Source organism: Chelonoidis abingdonii, chromosome 2, assembly GCF_003597395.2.
Source record: "Chelonoidis abingdonii isolate Lonesome George chromosome 2, CheloAbing_2.0, whole genome shotgun sequence".
Lineage (NCBI taxonomy): Eukaryota > Metazoa > Chordata > Testudines > Testudinidae > Chelonoidis > Chelonoidis abingdonii.
Genome location: NC_133770.1, coordinates 300,180,697 through 300,205,434, shown reverse-complemented (window position 1 = coordinate 300,205,434; position 24,738 = coordinate 300,180,697). Strand labels below are relative to the sequence as shown.

At 47.5% G+C, this 24,738-nt stretch overlaps 1 protein-coding gene across 1 annotated transcript in view; it reads right to left on the bottom strand.

The window, feature by feature from the left end:
• Positions 1 to 23,773, bottom strand: part of LOC116825865 (uncharacterized) — a 41,735-nt gene extending 17,962 nt beyond the window's left edge. The window contains exons 1-4 of the mRNA XM_075062040.1: positions 23,737 to 23,773; positions 23,019 to 23,313; positions 19,540 to 19,700; positions 18,862 to 19,156 (exon numbers count right to left, since the gene is read on the bottom strand). Of these exons, the coding sequence (XP_074918141.1) occupies positions 18,862 to 19,156; positions 19,540 to 19,700; positions 23,019 to 23,313; positions 23,737 to 23,773 (788 nt within the window). The remainder of the gene's footprint in view (positions 1 to 18,861; positions 19,157 to 19,539; positions 19,701 to 23,018; positions 23,314 to 23,736) is intronic.
• Between the last annotated feature and the right edge of the window lie 965 nt (positions 23,774 to 24,738).

Genomic DNA, 24,738 nt, shown 5'->3' with positions numbered 1-24,738 from the left:
TGTCTGTTAAGAAAATGTGTCTACTAATCATTATGAGTTCTTTGAAGGGCTCAGCAAACTGTGGACAAGGGATCCATGGACATAGTTTACTTAGATTTCCAGGAAAAGCTTACAAGGTCCATCACTAAAGCTTCTTAAATTTTTAAAATTTTAAAAAAGCAAGGTCCCATTGGATAAAAGCATCCTTTCATGAATTGAGATGGTTAAGCACAGGAAACAAAGGTAGAATAATGCGTAAATTCTCAAAATGAGGGGGTAACAGTGGTGTTCCTCAAGGCCAGTCCTAGGACCAATCCTATTTCAAACTTATTCATAAATGATCTGGAAAAGATGGTAAACAGTGAGGTGGGCAAAGTTTGCAGATGATACTAAACTGCTCAGGATAGTTAAGACCAAAGCGACTGTGAAAATCTTCAAAAAGATCTCCAAAAACTAAATATTGGCAACAAAATGGCAATGAACTTAATGTGGGATAATGTAAGTAATGCACATTCGGAAAATAACCCCAACTATACATACAAGTGATGGGGTCTAATTAGCTACAATGAATTCAGAAATGACTCTTGATTCATTGTGGAAGTCTCTCAAGACGTCCATGCAGTGTGCAGAGGCTGTCAAAAAAAGCAAACAGGAGGTTAGGAATTCATTAAAGGGAGATAGAGCATAAGACGGAGAATTCTTATTGCCTTTATAAATCCATGGTATGCCTGCATCTTGAATACTGTGTACGATTGGTCTCCTCGTCTTCAAAAAAGATATACTGGCACTAGAAAAGGTTCAGCAGAAGGGCCAACTAAACTGATTAGGGGTTTGGAGAGGGCCGCCATATTGAGGAGAGATTAAAGAGGCTGGACTTTTCATTCTTGGAAAAGAGGGCGGGGGGGACTAAGGGGGAATCATTGATAGAGTCTATAAAATCATGAGTGATGTGGGAGAAAGTGAATAGGAAAAGTTATTACTTATTCCCATAATAGAAGAACTAGGGGCCACCAAAGGAAATTAAAGGCAGCATGTTTAAAACAAATAAAAGAAAGTTCTTCACCAGCGCACGTCAACTTGTGGAACTCCTTGCCGGAGGAGGTTCTGAAGGCTAGGACTTAACAGCATTTAAAAGAGAACTGGATAATCCGTGGAGGTGAAGTTCCATTAATGGCTATTAGCCAGGATGGGTAAGGAATGGTGTCCCTAGCCTCTGTTTGTCAGAGGGTGGAGATGGATGGCAGGAGGGAGATCACTTGATCATTGCCTGTTGGGTTCACTCCCTCTGAGGCACTTGGCATTGGTCATTGTCAGTAGACAGGATACTGGGCTGGACGGACCTTTGGTGTGACCCGGTATGGCCATTCTTATGTCCAACCCACCTTCACACAGGGCATAGAATCTCACCAAAAAGCTGGATTAAAGCAAATCTTTTTGCAAGATCTCTAACCTCATCTTCAAGATTCTAAGCAATGGTCAGTCCACTCCCTTCTCTGCTTCTATCATGTGCATTGTATCATCTCTTCCCAGGAAGTCTTCAGTCTGTTTCGTCTCTTACCCCAGAGTCTCTTGAGAAAAGAAACAAAGGCCCTAAGCAAAATCCTGGCCACTTGAAAATAAACCTTTCCCCTCTCTCTCTGAGCTTTTCTGGGAGCCCACTAGCCCCCAAAATCTAAGTTCATAGGAATTACAGTGACTTCCCAAGTGTCACTAGTGGAACTGTGGGTATGTAGCCTACGCAAATGAAGCTCCATATGGCAGCACTTTTCCCTTTTCTCCAACAGAGGGAGTAGAGAGCTCGGTCTCCTCTAGAACTTCTGGGCACAGGACTCACTTCCTCCTGCCAGCTAAGAACGTCATCCCGGCAAGTCACATTCACCTTATTCCAAACCCCACCACCACCACCACCTTTTTATGATGTCTTAGGATTCCTACTAGAGCCACCATAAACCAGTGGACTATACATGCCGCTCCTTCACTGCTGACCCCTGGCTCATCATAAGTGAAGTGCTAACCAACTGGAAGACCCTGTCACATGCATTTAGTGTAGACAGGGCCTGCATTTGTTCAATTGCTCTCTGGCCCAGTGCCTGTGATGGCTTCCTTCAGGGTCACTCAGCTATTGACACCCTCTTTGTCCTGTCCCAGTGACAAGGGTTCCAGGGAACCCGGAAAACCTTCCTCAGGTATTTCTAAGTTATCCAACAAAGGAGCATGGTCAGAGCCCTCCCCTTCTTCAAAGAGATTTGAAATTGCAGGCCTGACTCTCTGCTCATAGCTAGCTTTGTTGCAGTGGTTGGCAAGTGATCATAAGGCATAATCCCTTGGGAAGAGCAGCAGGAGCTGGGCTTTCCTTACCTCACTCAGGTTTCGGGAACTAAGACTGGCAGCAGGGATATGTGTTTGGGGTCCGGTAGTGTTGAAGCCCCCAGTCTAATTCCAAGACACACCCTGCCCTGCCATTGTCCTTCTCCTCAGACTCACTGCCATTTGCGCAGAAAGAGCGTTTGCATGACTTGGCTTTTCTTCCTCCTCTGGAGATACTTTAGATAGTAGGTCACTGGGCAGGAGCCTCAGCAGTTGCACATGATGTTTTTGTTGGATCAATGACTGCTAGCTCTGGCAGTATGCTCAGTGCTTGGCAGAGAACATAAGGTCCACCAAGCCCAGTATCCTGTCTACCGACAGTAGCCAGTGGCAGGTGCCCCAGAGGGAATGAACAGAACAGGGAATCGTCAAGTGATCCATCCCCTGTCACCCATTCCCAGCTGCTGGCAAACAGAGGCCAGGGACACCATCCCTGCCCATCCTGGCTAATAGCCATTGATGGACCTATCCTCCATGAATCTATCTGGCTCCCTTTTGAACTCCAGAGAGTCAATACATGTAGCGCCCCCTTGACAAATAACTAAGCCCACTCAAGGCCCCACCCAGAATGTTGTGGAAATGAAACACAACCTCCCTCAGTGCCCTGAACATACAGAACTTCGCCACTTACAAGCTGCTTGAGACTTTGTGCAAACAAGGAACTCTTTATCAGGGGAAGGAGAACAGTCCAATGTGAAGTAGCAATCACAGGATAGATACACAAATAAAGAGTAAAATGCCTGCCCTGCCCTCCTTTGGCAGTTGTCCATCTAACTCCCTTCCCACATGCCTGTGAGAAGGTCTCCCAGGTGAGAGCCCCTTGTCACACCACCTCGCTCATCCACCAATCCTTGCTCATGGTTGGCATCAGGGAGTAGCAGTCATCCAAATGTCTGTTTGCAGCTCTGTCTCCAGTCCCCAGGCAGCTGCTTCTCCAGAGATGTCACCACCTAACCCAGCTCAGTGATTCAGCTTTATTAAGACACTGGCTGGGTAGGGAGGGCCTCACCAGAGTCCACCTGCTCTCCTGCAGTGGCTGTCCTCTGTGTTCTTTCTTGTTACAAAGTCCCTGCAACAGCCAATACAGCAAACTCCTCACTCTTTGTTATTTCTCACAGCAAAATCTCCTGAAATGGGAAGACAAGAGCACATGTGATATTCAGTAGACTCCTAGCTGCTTGTAAATGAGTTTATTCCCCCTTGTGAGCCACTCTGGTTGGGCTCACTACCCCCAAAATCCAAATCCCTAGATAGGTATGGTGACTACCCAAGAGCCACTAGAAGAACTGTAGGTAAGTTGCTTATACAAATGAAGCTCTGTGACAACACTTTTCAGCAACAGAGGGACTAGAGAGGTCTTCCCCCTCAGGAGCTCCTGGCCGTAGGGTTTACCATGGAGAGGGGGTGTGGTTAGTTAGGATATGAGTCGCTGTCTTTTCACGGTCTAGTAGTGAAATGTCTCTTGTGGTTTCAGGTTTGTTCACTGTTCAGTGATGCTTTATGGGTTTGTTCCCAACTCATCGTCCAGAAAACACGTTAGACCAGGGGTAGGCAATCTATGGCACGGGTGCCAAAGGCAGCACGCGAGCTGATTTTCAGTGGCACTCGCACTGCCCGGATCCTGGCCACCGGTCCAGGGGACTCTGCATTTCAATTTAATTTTAAATGAAGCTTCTTAAACATTTAAAAAGCCTTATTTATTTTACATACAACAATAGTTTAGTTATGTATTATAGACTTATAGAAAGAGACCTTCTAAAAGTGTTAAAATGTATACTGCACACGAAATGTTAAATTGAGGTGATAAATGAGACTTGGCACACTACTTCCTGGGTTGGCGGACCCTGCCTTAGGACATACCAGATGCGCTGCTACTGCTTTTGGCTCCACTCTGGGCCTGAGAATTAGAGGTGGGTGATTTATTTTTTTCAGCCACTAGTAATTCACTGAAACACGCATGTTGCGGTGAGCCAGACCGAGTCACAAATTTGAAGGAATGTCACCAAATAGGGTTTTTGGGAAAAAGAAGTAGGTATTGATATCATCGTTCATTCAAAATGATGGAGGGCTGACGTCACTCGCACGTGTCTTAAACTTGAGTGCCAGAAGTTAGGGTTTAGCATTGTCCTAACTCGATAGGTAACTGACTACAGAACTAAAGTCAGATGGTAACCTTAGGTACAGAGTGACCATACTGTGATCACTTTAAACGTGCAAACAGAATATGAGTCCAGACCAGAAATATATGTACCTGGGGCTTTGTTGGACGAAGCACCAGTTTCACAGAGCTGAAAACAATTACGATGAAATCAAACTGGGCGTGAAGATATTTAATGCAGAAAATCTGAATAAATTGGGGAATCAGGTTAAAGAACATGCTTACTACGATGGGTCCAAAACCCCCAATTCTGCCAGTTGAGGAAGAAGGCCATGTGGTTAAAACCAACTCTGCCTTCAGAAGGACGTGAAGGCAGCTGTAAAACAATAATAAAATAAAAATATCCAACAAGTAGGAAAAAGGGGAAATGATCAGTAACGAATATGAATCCGAAGTCAGGAAACTGCAGAAGACTGGATGGTGGCAGCGCTTGGGATACAACGGAGAAATCTAAGGCCGCCAGCATTAAAGACAATCAGTTGTTTTTTAAATATAACTGTATTAGGACGAAAAAATAAATCTTCACATGTATTGGGTCCAATTACTAGATGGAAATGGGAGAATTATCAATAACAATCGACGAAACGGACGCGAGGTGTCAATAAATATTCTTGTTTAGGGGGGAAAACCAATGAACAACTCTCATCACCACAGTGATAACACTGCCTTTCTTATGGCTGACCTGGGAACACGGCTTCCTCAGCTTTCGTCACTCACAGCCCTCTTCTCTACTACGCTACATTGATGACATCTCATCATCTGGACCCATGGAAAGGAGACTCTGAACCAATTCCACCACGATTCACAGCTTTTCCACCCCATCATCAACCTCCAGCCTGGACCATCTACACGGGAGGTCGCGACTTCCTAGAACACCAACGGTGCAAAATAAGGCGATGGTCACATAACAACACCCTATAACCGACACCTACCCGACCGCTATAGCCCTATCTTCCTGCCTTCCAGCCTTTCATCATGCAGGCACACCCAACGATCCATTGTCCTACCGCCCAAGCACCGAGTCAACCGCATTCTGCTCTAACCCCTCAAAGACAGAGACCACACCTACAAAATATTCACCAAGCATTTCTCACCAACTACATACCTGCACGAGGAAATAAGGAAACAGATCAAAAGAGCCAGACATGTACCAGAAGCCTCCTATCTGCAAAGACAACCCCAAGAAGAAACCAACAGACTATCACTGGCCATCACATACAGTCCCCAGCTAACAACCACTCCAAATGCATTCGTCAGGGATCTCACACCCATCCTTGGACAATGCTCCCACACTTTCACAGGCCTTGGGTGCAAGCCAAGTCCTCGCGCACAGACAACGCTGCCAGCCTGAAGCTATTCATCAGCCAGTAAACTGCACAACTGGCCAGAGTAACTCTAGTCAGGACATCCATGGCAACAAACTCGATGCCAATCTGCCCACTATTACCCCAGCGCATCATCACAGGACCTAACGCAGAACAGCCAACCCCTCGCAGGTTCATTCACTTGCACGCCCAATGTATATACAACCCGCATTGCCAGCAAAGGCTCCTCTGGCTATGCACATCGGCAGACTGGGACAGTCTATGGAAAGAGGCTAAATGGACACGAAAACGATATTAGGAATGGCAATATACAAAACCTGGAGAGAGAAATTGCATCTCCTGGGAACAAGTTAGCGATCTAAGGTAGCCTCCTGCAGCAAAAAATTTCATACCAACTTCCAAAGAAAATTGCTGACTTCAGTTCATCCGCATTTGACACCTCAGCTCAGGATTAAACAAAGCTGTGATGTGCCAATAACCAGTTACCAGTTTCTCTCCTTGGTTTTCCACCTCAAATGCTGAAGAGGGCTCATTCCCTGATGAACTAAACCTTGTTATCTCTAGCCTGCTTCTTGTTCATATAACTATCACTGCCCTGGAAATTTCACTACAGGCATCCGATTAGAGTGGGTATTCACCCACGGAAAGCTCTGCTCTAATACATCTGTTAGTCTATAAGGGTGCCACGGCTCTTTGCTGCTAAACTCTTTCTGTTCACTAGTATCTCTGGAGTGTTAACAGAAGCTTATAAAGTCAGATATTTTTAAATCAGCAGATCCAGATAACTTGCCCCAAGAGTTTTAAAAAGAGTGGCTGAGGAGCTAGTTTGCAAGCTGCTAGCATTGATTTTTGTAAGACTTGGAGCACTGGGAAGTTCCAGAAGAGGAAGAAAGCTATGTGCCAGTTTTTTAAATGGTAAACAGGATGACCAGCGTAATTATGTTGTCATCGATCCTGGGCAAGATAATGGAGCAGGTGATTGGTTCAAAAACGTAACTGTAAATGGGGATTGTTAGTTGAATGGCTCTGTTTCCAGAAGGGTTCCTCAAGATTGGGTTCTTGGCCATGCTAGTTAGCATTTTTATCGCGTGACCAGTAAGAAAACACAAGATCATGATGATGAAGTTTACAGATGACAAAGTTGAGGGAGGGGTAAATAATGAAGAGGACAGGTGACTGATACAGAGCGTTCTAGAACTGCTTGGCAAACTGGGATGCAAGCAACTAATTTGGTTCATTACAGGTACTTCTGGGGGAATTCTGCACCAAAAATATTAAAAACCTTCTAGACATTATTTTAAAATTCTGCAAATATTCTGCATTTTTATTTGTTCAACATGACACATTTTATAAATGCCAGCAAGAATCCTGTGGCACCTTATAGACTAACAGACGTATTGAAGCATGAGCTTTCGTGGGCGTTCACCCACGAAAGCTCATGCTCCAATACGTCTGTTAGTCTATAAGGTGCCACAGGATTCTTTGCTGCTTTTACAGATCCAGACTAACACGGCTCCCCCTCTGATACTTAATTTTATAATGCCGGTTTCAATTATTTTGGTAATTTATTTAAAATATCTGTCAGCAACTGTCTGGAACAATACAGACAACACAAAAAGATTCAGGAAATGTTTTTTGACAAATAGATTCCTTACTAGGCATATTAATAGAGAACTTTGAGTAATAATTAATTTAAACTACAATACAGAAATATATGTCCCACACCCCTCAGAAGCAGTGCAAAGGCTTTGGGGAATCAGGAGTAACGAAGGAGCTGAGGGAGAGGAAAGTAATTGCTGGAAAAGAGCCTGGGTGTGAATTTGGAGAGTTGTTTGATGTGGGTAGGAGAAGTATGGAACAATTTTGGGAGGGATGGGGAGGGATTGTTAGAGAGCCTCCCCCATGCAGACCCTGGCTGATCCCTAGCCACTCTCATTCAGTCAGGCACATCTGCCCCTTGCCCCATGGGTCCCTGCACCCCTGTCCCCTATCCCTATGTGTCCCTGCACCCCTACTCAGCCAGCCCCTCCCCCCATCGCCATGTGTTCCTGCACCCCCACTCCAGTTTGTCCCCCCACTAGCCCTTCTGAACCCCAGTCTGAGACTCCCCAGCAGTCCCATATTCCCTATGCTGTCCGTCCCCCCATGTCCCATGCCCTCTGACATGACCCCAAGGGCAGGGCACTGTAAGGGATGTAACGTCTTCTCTTCCTTATCCTCAGCTGGGGCTGCTTGTGCCCGGGAGTGGCTACTCTCTGTTCTGGTGCCACGGTGGCCCCTGGTTGGCAAAAGGCATAATTGTAGCACTTTGGAGCAGAATGTATTTTCTGCTATGAAAAAAAAATCTGCGCAGCACATTAATTCTGTGCATGTGCAATGGTGCAGAATTCCCCCAGGAGTGTACAGGGAAATGTATACATCTCTGAACAAAGAATATAGGCCATCCTTACAGGATGGGGGTCTCTATCCTGAGAAGCAGTGACTCTTAAAAGGATTTGGGGGTGGCTGAATATGAGTTCCTGGTGTTATGCCCTGGCCAAAAGAGCGAATACGATCCTGGGATGCAAAAAGAGGAAGTTACTCACCTTGTGCAGTAATGATGGTTCTTTGCGATGTGTGTCCGTCCTTATGGGTGCTCCATTGTAGGTGCACTTGTGTCCTTGTGCTGCTGATTGGAGAAAACTTTGGTAGCAGTGTCCACTCAGCCTGCACATGTGCTGTCTCCCCTCATGCCCTGCCATGAGGATAACCTACGTGCATGGGCTAACTCACCTCAGTGCTTTCTCTGGCACCAGGGAGTATGTCTGGACAGTGCCAGGGTACCCACCATGTCAGGAACCATGGGATGAGAAGTAAAAATTTCATTGACAGGAGATGGGGTTGGGGCAGGTGACAGAGGCTGAGTAGAGTTTGATTAGGGTGATGGGGTGGGATTCAATGATGGGGTCGGGTTCAGTGATGGGTTCGTCACTCACAGCCCTCTTCTCTACTACGCTACATTGATGACATCTCATCATCTGGACCCATGGAAAGGAGACTCTGAACCAATTCCACCACGATTCACAGCTTTTCCACCCCATCATCAACCTCCAGCCTGGACCATCTACACGGGAGGTCGCGACTTCCTAGAACACCAACGGTGCAAAATAAGGCGATGGTCACATAACAACACCCTATAACCGACACCTACCCGACCGCTATAGCCCTATCTTCCTGCCTTCCAGCCTTTCATCATGCAGGCACACCCAACGATCCATTGTCCTACCGCCCAAGCACCGAGTCAACCGCATTCTGCTCTAACCCCTCAAAGACAGAGACCACACCTACAAAATATTCACCAAGCATTTCTCACCAACTACATACCTGCACGAGGAAATAAGGAAACAGATCAAAAGAGCCAGACATGTACCAGAAGCCTCCTATCTGCAAAGACAACCCCAAGAAGAAACCAACAGACTATCACTGGCCATCACATACAGTCCCCAGCTAACAACCACTCCAAATGCATTCGTCAGGGATCTCACACCCATCCTTGGACAATGCTCCCACACTTTCACAGGCCTTGGGTGCAAGCCAAGTCCTCGCGCACAGACAACGCTGCCAGCCTGAAGCTATTCATCAGCCAGTAAACTGCACAACTGGCCAGAGTAACTCTAGCTCAGGAACCATCCATGGCAACAAATCGATGCCAATCTGTCCAATATCTACCCCAGCGACGATCCAGGACCTAACGAGAACAGCAACCCTCATACCAGGTTCATTCCGTTTGCGTACGTCCCAATGTAATATCACCCGCATATGCCAGCAAGGCTCTCTGCTATGCACATGGCCAGACTGGGACCAGTCCTAATGGAAAGAGATAAATGGACACGAAATCAGATATTAGGATGGCAATATACCAAAACCTGGAGGAGAACATTGCAATCTCCTGGGACACAAGTTAGCGATCTAAAGGTAGCCATCCTGCAGCAAAAACTTTCATACCAACTTCCAAAGAGAAATGCTGACGTTCAGTTTCCATCTTCTGCAAATTTACACATCAGCTCAGGATTAAACAAAGACTGTGAATGGCTTGCCATTACCGGACCAGTTTCTCTCCTTGGTTTTCCACTCAACTGCTGAAGAGGGCTCATTCCCCTGATGAACTACCTTGTTCATCTTAGCCCTGCTTTTGTTCATATAATATCACTGCCCCTGGAAATTTCCACTAATGGCATCCGATTAGAGTGGGTATTCACCCACGGAAAGCTCATGCTCTATACATCTGTTAGTCTATAAGGTGCCACAGCTCTTTGCTGCTAACACTCTTTCATGGTTCACTAGTATCTTGGGAGTGTTAACAGAAGCTTATAAAGTCAGATATTTTTAAATCAGCAGATCCAGATAACTTGCCCCAAGAGTTTTAAAAAGAGTGGCTGAGGAGCTAGTTTGCAAGCTGCTAGCATTGATTTTTGTAAGACTTGGAGCACTGGGAAGTTCCAGAAGAGGAAGAAAGCTATGTGCCAGTTTTTTAAATGGTAAACAGGATGACCAGCGTAATTATGTTGTCATCGATCCTGGGCAAGATAATGGAGCAGGTGATTGGTTCAAAAACGTAACTGTAAATGGGGATTGTTAGTTGAATGGCTCTGTTTCCAGAAGGGTTCCTCAAGATTGGGTTCTTGGCCATGCTAGTTAGCATTTTTATCGCGTGACCAGTAAGAAAACACAAGATCATGATGATGAAGTTTACAGATGACAAAGTTGAGGGAGGGGTAAATAATGAAGAGGACAGGTGACTGATACAGAGCGTTCTAGAACTGCTTGGCAAACTGGATGCAAGCAACTAATTTGGTTCATTACAGGTACTTCTGGGGGAATTCTGCACCAAAAATATTAAAAACCTCTAGACACTTATTTTAAAATTCTGCAAAATTCTGCATATTTTTATTTGTTCAACATGACACATTTTATAAATGCCAGCAAGAATCCTGATTTAATTTTAAATGAAGCTTCTTAAACATTTAAAAAGCCTTATTTATTTTACATACAACAATAGTTTAGTTATGTATTATAGACTTATAGAAAGAGACCTTCTAAAAGTGTTAAAATGTATGACTGGCACACGAAATGTTAAATGAGAGTGAATAAATGAAGACTTGGCACACTACTCCTGAAAGGTTGCCGACCCCTGCCTTAGGACATCCCAGATGGTGCTAAACTGCTTTTGGCTCCAGCTCTGGCCTGAGAATTAGAGGTGGGTGATTTATTTTTTCAGCCAATAGTAAATTCACTGAAACACGCATGTTGCGGTGAGCCAGAACTAGTCACAAATTTGACATGAATTCACCAAATAGGGTTTTTTGGGGGGAAAAGAAGTAGGTATTGATACATCGTTCACAAAATGAATGGAGGAGCTGACGTCACTGGCACCTGTCTTATAAACTTGAGGCCAGAAGTTAGGGTTAGCATTGTCCTAACCGAAGGTAACTGATCACAGAACTAAGAGTCAATGGTAACTTAGGTACAAGTGACCATGACTTGATCACATTTAAAACGTGCAAACAGAATAGAGTCCAGACCAGAAATATATGTACCTGGGGCTTCTTTACGAGCACCAGTTTCACAGAGCTGAAAACAATTACGAGTGAAATCAACTGGGAGGAAATATTTAATCAGAAAAATCTGAATAATTGGGAATCATTTAAGAACATCTTACTACGATGGGTCCAAAACCCCCACAATTCTGCAGTGAAGGAAGAAGGCCATTTGGTTAAAAAACCAACCTGCTTCAGAGAGGACGTGAAGGCAGCTGTAAAAAAGTAATAATAATAAAAATATACAACAAGTAGGAAAAAGGGGAAATGATAGTAACGAATATGAATCCGAAGTCAGGAACTGCAGAAGACTGATGGTGGCAGCCTTGGGATACAAGGAGAAATCTAAGGCCGCCAGCATTAAAGACAATCAGTTGTTTTTTAAATATACTGTATTAGGAAGAAAAATAATCTTCACAATGGTATTGGTCCATTACTAGATGGAAATGGGAGAATTATCAATAACAATGACGAAACGGCCGAGGTGTTCAATAAATATTCTTGTTTCGGGGGGGAAAACAAATGATACACTCTCATCACACAGTGATAACACTCTTTCTTATGGCTGACCTGGAACAAGGCTTCCTCAGCTCTCTGGGCACCTTATAGACTAACAGAACGTATTGAAGCATGAGCTTTCGTGGCGTTCACCCACGAAAGCTCATTGCTCCCAAATACGTCTGTTAGTCTATAAGGTGCCACAGGATTCCCTTGCTGCTCTTTTACAGATCCAGACTAAACATGGCTCCCCCTCCTGATACCTTAATCCATTTATAATCCGGTTTCAATTTATTTGGTAATTTATTTAAAATATCTTTTGTCAGCAACGTGTCTGGAACAATCAGACAACAACAAAAAGATTCAGGAAAGTGTTTTTGACAAATGAATTCCTACTAGGCAATGATTAAATAGAGAACATTTGAGTAATAATTAAATTTAAACTACGAATCGAAAATATTGTCCCACCCTCGAAGGCAGTGCAAAGGCTTTGGGGAATCAGGAGTACCGAAGGACTGAGGGAGAGGAAGTAATTGCTGGAAAAGAGCTGGTGTGAAATTTGGCAGAGTGGTTGGAATGGGGTTAGGAGAAGTATGGAACAATTTTGGGAGGGATGGGGGGATTGTTAGAGAGCCGTCCCCATGCAGACCCTGGCTGATCCCTAGCCACTCTCATTCCAGTCAGGGCACATCTGCCCCTTTGCCCCATGGGTCCCTGCACCCCTGGTCCCCTACCCTATGTGTCCCTGATCACCCTCACTCAGGCCCAGCCCCTCCCCCCATGCCATGTTTCCTGCACCCCCACTCCAGTTTTGTCCCCCCTAGCCCTTCTGAAACCCCAGTCTGAGACTCCCCAGCAGTCCCATATTCCCTAATGCTGTCCGTCCCCCATGTCCCATGCCCATCTAATACCCCAAGGGCAGGGCAACTGTAGGATGTAACGTCTTCTCTTCCTTATCTCCAGCTGGGGCTGCTTGTGCCCGGAGTGGCTACTCTTCTGCTTCTGTGCCACGGTGGCCCCTGGGTTTGCAAAAGGCATAATTGTAGCACGTTTGGAGCAGAATGTATTTTCATGCTATGAAAAAAAAAAATCGCGCCCCCCGCAGCCACATTAATGTCTGTGCATTGTGCATGGTGCAGAATTCCCCCAGGTTACAGGCGAATGCTATACATCTCGGAAACCAAAGAATATTAGGCCATCCTTACAGGATGGGGGGTTCTCTATCCTGAGAAGCAGTGACTCTAAAAGGATTTGGGGTGTGGCTAATAATGAGTTCCTGGTCGTTATCCCTGGCCAAAGAGCGACATACGACTCCTGGGATCAAAAAGAGGAAGTTACTCACCTTGTGCAGTAATGAAATGGTTTCTTTGCGATGGTGTGTCCGGTCCTTTGATGGGTGCTCCATTGTAGGTGCCACTTGTGTCCCTTGTGCTACTGATTGGAGAAACTTTAAAGGTAGGCAGTGTCCACTCAGCCTGCACATGTCTGTCTCCCCTCATTGCCCTGCCATGAGGAGTACACCTACGTGCATATGGGCCTAACTCACCTCAATGCTTTCTCTGGCACCAGGAGTATGTTGGACAGTTGCCAGGGTACCCACCATGTAGGAACCATGGGATGAGAAAGTCAAAAAGTTTCATTGAAGGAGATGGGGTTGGCAGGTGACAGAGGCTGATAGAGTTTGATTAGGGTTGATGGGGTGGGATTCAATGACATGGGGGTCGGGTTTCAGTGGATGGGGTGTTTTGTTGATGGAGGTGTGGGGATGGTGAGACAGGTGGGATTGGATGATGCGGTCAAGGTCAGTGATGGGTTAGGAGTTGAGGGATGGATGACAGGCTGTGGGTAGGGTGATGGGGTCAGGGTTAATAGCTGTTTGGGGGAGGGGTGGGTTTAGTGATGGATTATGAATGAACTCAGGCTGACCTCACTCCTTTGCCTGGTGCTAGCCAGGACAGGGTAAAGCACCCCTCATCACCCACAACACTGTGTGGACGGTGCTGCGCCGTGGAGTCAGCCTGAGGTCACTCAATCAAGCGTGAACGTGCAAACCAAATGCGGCCAACAAACCCCAGCAGCTGTGGTGTATGGGTCCAATACTTAGATTTACAACCAGAGCACAAAAACAGCTTCTATAGTACCCTCACTGGTTTACTTAGAAGTCCAAAACACGCAGTTCCTAAAGTCCACAGCCTTAGCCTCCTCCAGACACCACCTTGTCAGATATGATGAGATTCCTGAAAATCTTATCTCAAATATAAAAGAAAGGTTCTTCTCAATCCCAAAGGAATCAGCCATACACAGGTCCACAATTATAACTTAGATCTTATCCAAATACACCGCTATTAGCGCAATTCTCTTTAACTAAGCTAAAATTGTACTTAAAAAAGGAAAAAGAGAGTGTTGGTTAAAGATCAATATACATACAGATTTTGAAATCGTTCTTGAGGTTCAAAATACATGCAGAGGTGAGCGTTGTGTTGCCAAAAAGTCCCTTTCAGATATAGTTCCTAGGTTACAGTCCAAGTCCAATTCAGTGGCTCCAGTCAGTGAATGGGATCTCAATCCTTGTGTCTTAAGGGTTCCCCCCTTGAAACGCCAAAAGCAGATACTGAGATCGGAGCGGAGGACATGTCCCAGGCTTCTTGTACATTTCCAGCAGCCTTCGCCGAGAAAACAATAGAGCTTACTCCTCCCAAACATCCAGGCAATTTAAGCACAAGGATTGTATTCCATTAAACAGTTCAAATACAGGTTACCACAACCTTCAAGAGAGACACATAGACAATAATTAACTATTTCACTCAAGTATCTCTTAAATGTTAATATTCCTTTTTATCTTTGAATCTTAAAACTATCAGCAATAGACAAGACGGTTTGCTTACAGTCCCAAGACCTGAGCAAACACCTCCCTTCTACCTCTAACACTCAGGACTGCATGTTCAAAGCTCTTATTCATTTTACATCTGCTGCTAACACGTTCTTAAGCGTTCACCCATGGGTTCAGGTCAGTCGGTGAGTTGATTAATCTTCCTGCCCTGGTCACCTTTCAACTGCCAATAGTATAGTATTACACTTATAACGTCAGCAACAATGATCGCTTTTCAGCATCACATTCACGGCTTCCCCAGGATCACGACTCCCAGACCCTGTGCCACAGGCTCGCTGCAGAGCCGACCCCGGTATCCCTGTACTGGGGCCATTAGAGATGAGAAACACCAGCAGCAATATGCTGAAGAGTGTGTGGACTGTGTTTTTGCCAGTGAATAAATGAGTTAATCCCACATTACCAGATCAAGCAGCAGAGACGCCTCCGGCAGATATGGGGTGAGATAAGATAATCTAGGCCTGCCCACAACCCTAAACAATACTTTGTCTGAGTTTTTAATAATGTAATGAAGAGCCACAGGTAAGGGGCGAGTGGCAAAGGGAATAAAAGACAGAAGCAATTCCACATCTGCGATGGAATTAAAAACCCAAACAGCTTATGGAACTAAATAATCGGCCATCCAGCATATGAAAGACCTGGGTCATGAAATTGCAGGCCCAATAGCAAGGATTATTATGAATCTGTAAAGTCACTGGGTTGACTCTCCACATAATCGCCATCCAAGCATATGAAGACCTGGGTCATGAAAGCAGGCCCAATATAGCCAAGATTTTAATGAATCTGTAAAAGTTCAACTGGTTGAACTGCTGAGCTTGATAGTTCTGGCAGGGGTGGTATGATGGGACTGCCCACAAATGGCAGCCTAGCTGAGCTGCAACTGCCAAGCAAATATCTCACTGGCCAGTGATGGGATTAGCCAGGGAGGGCTCTGATTACACAGAGTTCTTTCCCCGGTGTCATGGCTGGTGGGTCTATGCCCACGTGCCTCACGGGTCTAACTGATCACCACATTTGGAGTCGGGAAGTGAATTTTCCCCAGGTTCAGACTGCAGAGACCCTGAGGATTTTTCACCTTCTTCTGGCAGCATGGGGCAACGGCGTCACTTGTAGTGTAACTAGTGTAAGGTGGATTCTCTGTAACATGTGATGTGGAGGACGTCTGTAACTCAGCCAGAGGTTAGGGGGTTAGTTCCAGGCGGGTGGGTGAGGTCTGGGCCTCGATGTCAGAAAGTCAGATAGATGATCAATGCTGGCCCTTCTGGGCTTAAACCTATGGAGCCATTTGCCCAGCAAGAGAGTCACAATACAAAGTGCCAGGAATGTCTGTGTCGCTCAGCAAACATTGGGCTCTCTGGGATAGCAGGAGGCTGCGGGCAGGACTGAGGGGCATTGCGAGTTGGGTGGGGGTAGGGGCACCAGGATGATGACAGCAGACATAACATCCAAACTGTACCACCGACTTGGCCGTACTCCTCCACACATTAATTAGCACCTCAGGCCGCAGGCCTCGGGGCTGGGCACTTGCTTTGTTGCCGCTGCCTGGCTCACAATCATTGTGCACAATATAGGCGTGAATTCAGCCCTGGCATAAGCGGCTGCAATCCCAGGGGCCACAGTGGAGTTGTGCCCACTTGCCACGAACTCCTGGCATCTGGCCCCCATATCATGCTGTCAGCGCTGCTCTTCCAACCTCCTTGGGGCTCCTCAAGGTCAGAGGCGTCACAGCATGGCCCAAGCAAGCTAGCAGAGTTTGGGATGGACAGGTCAAAGCAGCCCTCGCTCTGCTTGATGCCAGGGCTTAAGCCGTGACAGCAGGCAGCTGGATGTTCAGGGAGAACTGTGAAGGAGCGTTGGGTTTTGAATGGGGAATGGAGACACAGGTGCCTCACAGCCCCAGGTTGGGAGAAGGGCAGGGAGCCTGAGGGTGGGTTGTATTCAGACGGGGAAGCAGGGCTTGGGGAATGGGCAAGTGGGAGGAAGGGAGGAGGACAGGGCTGGAAGCCAGGGTAGCAGAAGAAACAGGTTAAAAGCATCTGGTTGGAGCAAGGCCCACTGGCTTATGTGGGATCAGAACCACATGGCCTGTTCGGGGCAGGAAGGGAGGGGAGATATGGGCCAGAACAACGTGGATGGAGACAAATGACACGGAGAGAGCAGGAAGGGACCTGTGGAGTTTATTAGTGACTGCGGCTCATTTCTGCCACCAACCCCTTCCCCCCCTCTTACCCCAGTGCAGGCAAGGTGCCCTTCCCGCACCATGGACTGTCACTCCAAGCTTCCTAGCACTGTCATAAGTATAACCTTTCCTCAATCTGGAACCTTAGAGTCCAAAAATGGAGTACTAGATGGAAATCCTCTAAGCTTACATTACCAGCTTATATCTGATACAGCTGCCACCAATCAGGCTTTCTGATACCTGATAAACTTCTGGTCTCCCAAAACCTTCCCGGGGCCCCCAACGATCCCAGAACCCCTGATCCTAACATCAAGGAAAGTATAACTTCTTTCCCATCACAGTGCCTCTCCTAGGCTTTTTTCCCTCCCGGGTTACCCTGGATAGATAACTGTGATCCAAACTCCTTTGAAATTAAAACAGAGGCTTCCACCTCTACTCCAGAGGCAATACAGATTCAAGCTCTGTGAATTCTAAACAAAGGGATCCGCTCTTTTCCCCCTCCCTTCTTTCTCTCTTTGTTCTCTCCAACCACTCCCTGGTAGTACAGACTCAGTTCATTTGCGCCTCACTGGGGAAAAATCAAAACAGGTTCTTAAAAGCACACTTTTAATAAAAAAGAAAGAAAAATGAGGTAAGGTATCTCTGTAATCTTAGATATGGTAAATTATTATGGGTCTTTCAGGCTTATATTGACAATGTGAGAAAAGCCTTCATCCATAGAAATGTACAATTTAAAATATCTTTGCAGCCAAATACACATTAACAACTCTACCAGCCAGATTACTACAGTTTGCAATAACAGAACAACCAAAAGACTATAACTGCCTTCCTACCTTGTACTTACAAAATTGAAATAGAGATTAGAGAGCCTGCAGGTACGTGTGGTCACTCTCAGAGACCAGAGAGAACAGCAGACAGAACAAAAGACACACACAAGCTTCCCTCACTCAGATTTGAAAGTATCTTGTTTCCTGATTGGTCCTCTACTCGGTGTTGCAGATCACTGTTTGTTAACCCTTTACAGGTTAAAGAGACATTAACCCTTAGCTACTATTATAACAGCACTCACCCCAGCTGGGTGCCATAGATCTCGACCTCACATAGGGTGAGACACCCACCCTGCCCGGGGATGGGGACGGTAACGAAGCGGCCCTCCAGCCCATTCACAGCAGATTGGTGCTGAGGGATCCTGGTGCGGTATCAGTGATGGTGCACGCAGCTGTAAGAGCAGAACACAAGGCAAGAGACTGAGATTATGGGGGCACAAGTGAGTTGATAGCAGGACTGACAACCCTTTAATTCTGAGCCTGCAGAGGCCACAGCACGGAGTGAATGACAGACTGTAACAGACGCAGGGGTGACTGTGTCCCTTTTCCCCTCACAACCCAACTCCAACTAGACATAAGGTCCACATTCATCAGTCAGGGTCATTAACTGAGGAGCAGATAACCGAGGGACATGTGATTCTCCTTCCCTTGGAGTCTTGAAATCAAGGCTAGATGTCTGTCTAATAGATACAGTGCAGCTCACACTGAAATTATGGGCTCAGCATAGAATCATTCTGTGCAGTTTTCTGACCAGCGTGATACTGGAGGTCAGACTAAGGAGTCGGAAATGTCCCTTCAGGTCTTAGAATCTATGGGTTCCAGGAAAATCAGCTCCTGTTGACTTGGATGAGATGATTCTAGGCACAGAGAAGCTGTGGGGGCAGAGAGAGAACATGCAGGAGCCTGGAGAGAGGTCGACTCTACCCTGGATTGCCCTGCAGGGGTCGCTGTGCTCAGTGATATGCGGTTCCCTTCCATCCAGGAGCTGAGAGCACCACCAGCACCGTGCCCCCAGCCCCAGATAGCTCCGAGGAGAAGAGACCAAGCCCTGGGAAAGCAACTCACATGGGGTTGTGCTTGCCATGGTCGGCCAGGGAGTCTCCCACATGGATCTGGGCCCCTCTGATTCTCTCCCCACAGCAGTCCTCCCTGTTCTTCACGATCACCGTGGAGACAGACTGACGACTGCCCAAGTCCACGTTCCACCATGGATCTCTATCGCCCTGGGTGTGGCTGCAGGAGCCTTGTTCCCACTTCCCATCGCGTTTTCCATCCACGGCCTTTCCAGCCACGCCTTTTCCAGTCACATCTTCATATATGGAGGACTGAGTGGCCGGGCGCCCCAGCGCCAAGTTCCAAGCTGGAATCAGAGGGCAAGAAGAGGGGAGGTGGGATGTGCCCTTCACTGGGGGGCTGTAGATGCCCTTTGTCCCACACGGAGCCAGAGCCGCTTCCTGGCAGTGACACAAACCAGCCACTGCATGGGAGCCAGGTTCAGTGTGGGAGCCATGGCCCCAGGGGATGGGAGTGACAGCAGGTCGGTGCTGGGGTCTCACCCAGGCAGAGCCCTTCTGAGTCCCCCCACATCCCATACCCAGCTCTAGCCCCTGCCCAGGTCAGTGGTGGGAAGGGAAGAGTGTCCCAGGGTTTCTGCTGTCTCACTAGGCAGTAGCTGAGGCAGATGGAAATGGGGTAGAACAAAAAAGGGAACAAGTTTCTATTCACATTGACCCTGCTGCTTACCCCCTGCTGGTGGGGTGCAGCCCTGAGCGAGGACCTCGACCTCACACAGGGTGAGATACTCCGCCCTGCCTGGGATGACGATGGTGACGTAGCGGCCCTCCAGCCCGTTGCAGCAGATGGTGCTGACGGATCCCGGTCTGGTGTCGGTGATGGTCCCACAGCTAAAAACAGAACAGAAGCCAAGAAAACAAAACAAGATAGACGTATTCAAATCAACAGAGCCTGATGAAATACACCCTGGGGTACTTAAGGAGCTAGCTGAAGCAATCTCAGAACCATAAAGGATTATTTAGAGAACTCTTGGAGGATGGGTGAGGTCCCAGAGGACTGGAGAAGGATTAAACATTATTCCTATCTCTAAAAAGGGGAACAAAGAGGATGTGGCAAACTCTAGATCAATCAGCCCAACTTTGATACCTCAGAAGGTACTCGAACAAATGATCGGACAATCGCTCTGTAAGTAGCTGGAGGATAATGAAGTGATGCATTGTAGCTAACATGGATTTGGGAAGAGCAAATCAGGCCAAGCCAATCTCATTTCCTGCTTTGACAGACAAACCAGCCTAATGGATGGGGAGAAGAAGTAAATGTCTTGATTTTAGTCAGGCTTTTGATGCAGTCCCATAGGACACTCCCATAAGGAAACCAGGGCAATATTGTCTAGATGAAGTGACTTATCAGGTGGTTGCAGAACTTTGAAAAAAAACATACACAGAGAGTAGCTATGAATAGCTCAATTTTATGCTCAAATTGAGGGGATGTATCTTGAGGGGGTCGGATAGGGGTCTGTGCTGCATTGGGTACTGCTCAGTTGTTAAATGGAGCACTGAGTGCACTTATAAAATTTACAGGTGATAACAAGCTGGGGGGTGTTGCAAGATCATTGGGGGAAAGGACTAGAATTCATAATGATCTTGATAACGTGGAGAATTGGCCTGAATCTAAAAGATGAAATTCAATAAACACAAGTGCGATGTACTGCACCTAGGAAAGATAATGCCCAACTACAAAATGGGGAGTGACTGGTGAGGCCGTAGCTCTGCGGAAAAGGATCTTGGGTTATAGTGGATCACAAACTGAATCTGAGTCCGTAGTGTGACGCTGTTGTGAAACGGGCAGGTGTCACTCTGGGTTGTAGTACCAGATTTATTGTATGTAGATTACTTGGCCAGTGGGAGCGCCTTCGATGGAGACCTGTGTCCAGCTTTTGAACTGCACTTTGAAGAAGATGCGGAAAATGGGGAGCTCTTAATGAGCAGCAACCAAAATATACCTGACCTCTGAGAAGGTTGAAAGAACTGGTGTGTTTCGACCTAGGAAGAAAGGCCGATGGGCGAGGGCCGGCACGTCCATTCGGCGCCTAGGCAATCGCCTAGGTGGCCAGATTATTGGGGGCAGCATTTTCCAGGGCGGGGTGGCGGGCGCAGGTGGCTCCAGCTGGACCTGCCCAGGCTTCCTGCGAGGCTCCGCTGATCTGCTGCTCGGTGGAAACCTCCCGCAGCACGCTGCGACCGTCCACCGGAGCTGCAGGAGCAGCGCGCCGACAGCGAAATGGCCCCCGGGCACCTAGGTGCCAGAAACACTGGCGCTGTCCTGGATGGGGGATGCGAAACAGTCCTCACACAAGTCAAGGTTGTGGTCACGGGTAGCAGGCCCTGAGGAGGTCAGACTCCCAGGCATCCTGTGACAGGCTCTGCTAAGGAGAAGGACCCAACCCAGATTCCCCCTGTGGCAGTTAATTCCCGAGTCAGTGCACCAGGCAATTAGCTAAAGAACACTGCACTAAAAGAGTCTTGAGGCTCATCAGACGCACAGAGCACAGAGGAAGCTGCTGAGGATTGCAGTTCTCTCTCACGGAGGCTGGTTAGGACTCCCCAGGAAAGGGACCTAGAAAGTGTTATGCCTGAGAAGAGGTTCCAAAAGGGAGAGCTACGAGTGCAAGCACCTAACGGGAAGCTTGGTCCAGTGCAAAAACCCTGTTCCCAGGGCCAATGGTCCAGGTTAGCCCAGAGTGCACACTGAGTACGAGCAGTGCTGCCTCTGAGATGAGCTTGCAGCTTGACGGCGGCCCGGAGCCCAGAGACGGAACCGTTCCCAGCTTTGGGCAGGAGGCCTGACTCCAGAGGGGGTTCATGTGTTGAGTGGGCCTTACTGGTAAGGAGCCTGATGGAGAAGGTGGATGGACTTTGGTGGGGCAGACACACTAAGATAAACTCGCCTTCCCCCACCCCAAGCTAGGATGCTGGGGTGAAGGCTGGCTTGTGTACCACAATTTGGCCTTTGGTTAAATAATTCAGACCCTGAGGGGCGCTGTACTCCATATAACAGCCTCATTGAACTAATGGAAAGCCCACCGTGGGAAACTGAGGCAGAGACACAACTACAGTTATGCACCAGGCCAGCAAGTGGTGCGCCACACGTGTGTACCCACCAGAACAAGTTGTTACAAAGAGAACAATGATCAATTGCTCTCCATGTCCACCCGGTGCAGGACAAGAAGTAATTTCCTTAGTCTGGACCAAGAAAGATTAGGTTAGATATTAGGAAAAACTTTCTGCGTATGAGGATAGTTCAGAGTTGGAGTAGGTACCAAGGGAGGTTGTGGGATCCTCATCACTGGAGGGCTGTAGGAAGAGGTTATGCTAGCACCTGCCAAGGGTGGCCTAGATATGCTTAGGGTGCCCAGATGTCCTGATTTTATAGGGACAGTCTGATTTTGGGGTCTTTTTCTTACATAAACTCCTGTTACCCGCACTCCTGTCCCTGTTTTTCACATTTGCTGTCTGGTCACCCTAGATATGCTTGGTCCTGCCTTAGCATGGGCGGATGGAATAGATGTCACCTCGAGATCCCTCCCTGCCCTACATCTTTGTATATCTATATGGAAGAGACGGTGCCTGCCCTAGTCCCCATCACAACCCAATTCACACTAGAAATAAGGTTCATATTTTTATCAACCAAGGTCATTAACTGAGGAATCAAATTACCAAGGGACAGGGTGGATTCTCCTTCCCTTGGAGTCTTTAAATCAAGACTGAATGTCTTTTCTAAAAGATACACGGCAGCTCTATGGGTTCTGTGCAGAATCACTGTGTGAGGTTTTCTGGCTGTGTGATACAGGAGGTCAGACTACATGATTGGAAAAGTCCCTTCAAGCTTTAGAAATTTATCGATCTCAGGAAAATCAGTTCCTGTTGCCTTGGATGAGATGATTCTATGCGAGGAGCAGCTGCGAGGGCAGAGAGAGAACATGCAGGGGCCTGGAGGGATCGGCTCTACCCTGGTTTGTCCTGCAGGGGTCGCTGTGCTCAGTGACGTGGTTCTCATCCAACCCGGAGCTGAGCACCGCCAGCACAGCATCCCCAGTTGTCGGGATCTCTGAAGGGAAGAGACCAAGTCCCGGCCCCAGGTGGCAATGAGACCCTTGTATCTGAGCTGGGAGGAGTTGTCTCACACCAGAGGATGGGAAAGTAACTCACATGGGGTTCTGCTTGCCATGGTCGGCCAGGGAGTCTCCCACATGGATCTGGGCCCCTCTGATTCTCTCCCCACAGCAGTCCTCCCTGTTCTTCACGATCACCGCGGAGATAGACTGACGAATGCCCAAGTCCACGTTCCACCATGGATCTCTATCGCCCTGGGTGTGGCTGCAGGAGCCTTGTTCCCACATCCCATCACGTTTTCCATCCACGGCCTTGCCAGCCACGCCTTTTCCAGTCACATCTTCATATACGGAGGACTGAGTGGCCCGCTGCCCCAGCGCCAAGTTCTGAGCTGGAATCAGAGGGCGAGAAGAGGGGAGGTGTGATGTGCCCATCACTGGGGGGCTGTAGATGCCCTTTGTCCCCAGGAGCGCTGCCAGTTTTTTGGCACCCTATGCGGCAGAAGGTCCTGCCCCTGAAATGGCGCCCCCGACAGAGGCATCAGGTCCCACCCCCGAAATACCCCCAACGACCTCAGCGGCCGGATCTGCCCCCCAAATATTAGTGGCCTAGACGACTGCCTAGATCGCCTAATGGATTGCACAGGCCCTGATTGTCCCACATGGAGCCAGAGCCGCTTCCTAGCAGTGACACACAAACCAGGCACTGCATGAGAGTCAGGTTCGTAGTAGGAGCAATGGCCCCAGGGGATGGGAGTCTCTGCTGGGGTCTCAGCCCAGAGAGATACTCTCTCACCCCACCCCACATCCCATACCCAGCTGGAGCTGCTCCCGAATGCAGGGATGCAGCATGATGTCCAGATGGCACCTCTCCTGTTTGCCCTGCCAGCTGGAGCACCCGCCCAATTAGTGGTGGAAATGGAAGAGTCTCCCAGAGTTTCTGCTGTCTGACTAGGCAGAGGTTGGGGCTGAAGGGACTGGGGTAAAACATAAGAAATAACAAGTTTCCATTCAAGTTGCGCCAGCTCCTTACCCCCTGGTGGTGGAGTGCAGCCCTGAGACACCCCAGTCAATGCGAGAATCCCGATCGCCATTAGTAGATGCCAGAGAAACTCCATCCTTGCACTGTCAACATAGAAGATCACGTGAATGTTTTACTCAGAATGAACTATAGCCATAGCAAGGTTCAGATGAGCAGCTCACACATGCCGGATAGTCCTCATTTTACAGAGGGGGAAACTGAGGCACAGAGAGCCAGCAACCTAAGATCCTGAAGCAGGTAAGGGGCAGACCTGTTAATAGAATCAGGGTCCCTTAAAGTCTATTCCCCTCCTCTGCCCACTAGACCATTCTACTGTGTTATGACAATGTCTTCTGATTAGCTTCCACTGGCCTTCTGGGGACAAAACATGGCTTATCCAGTGAACCTGTCTTGGGGTGGATAGATTCTTTAATAGAGGTACTTACCCATCTGCCAGTCAGGCTTTGTATGCCAATCAAATTATATGATCGTCAGTGACAGCTCAGCCAAAGATCATTCGAAAGTTAGAGTTGAGAAACTTTATCAAACTATTTCTAATTTCTCTGGAAATTCACCTATTAGTAGAGTCACGGGTACCCAAGTTAAGGTTGAGAGCGCATATCAGTCATTTAGGCAAAGTACATTACAGAGCTGTTCTAATGACCCAAAAAGCAAACCTTAAAACCCAGGAAATTCACAGCTAGTGTTAAATGTAAAAAAGATCCAAACACTTAAAGTATGAAAATGCAGTTAAGGCACCCAAACAACCTTAACTCTAGCCTGCAGTTGTCCCATG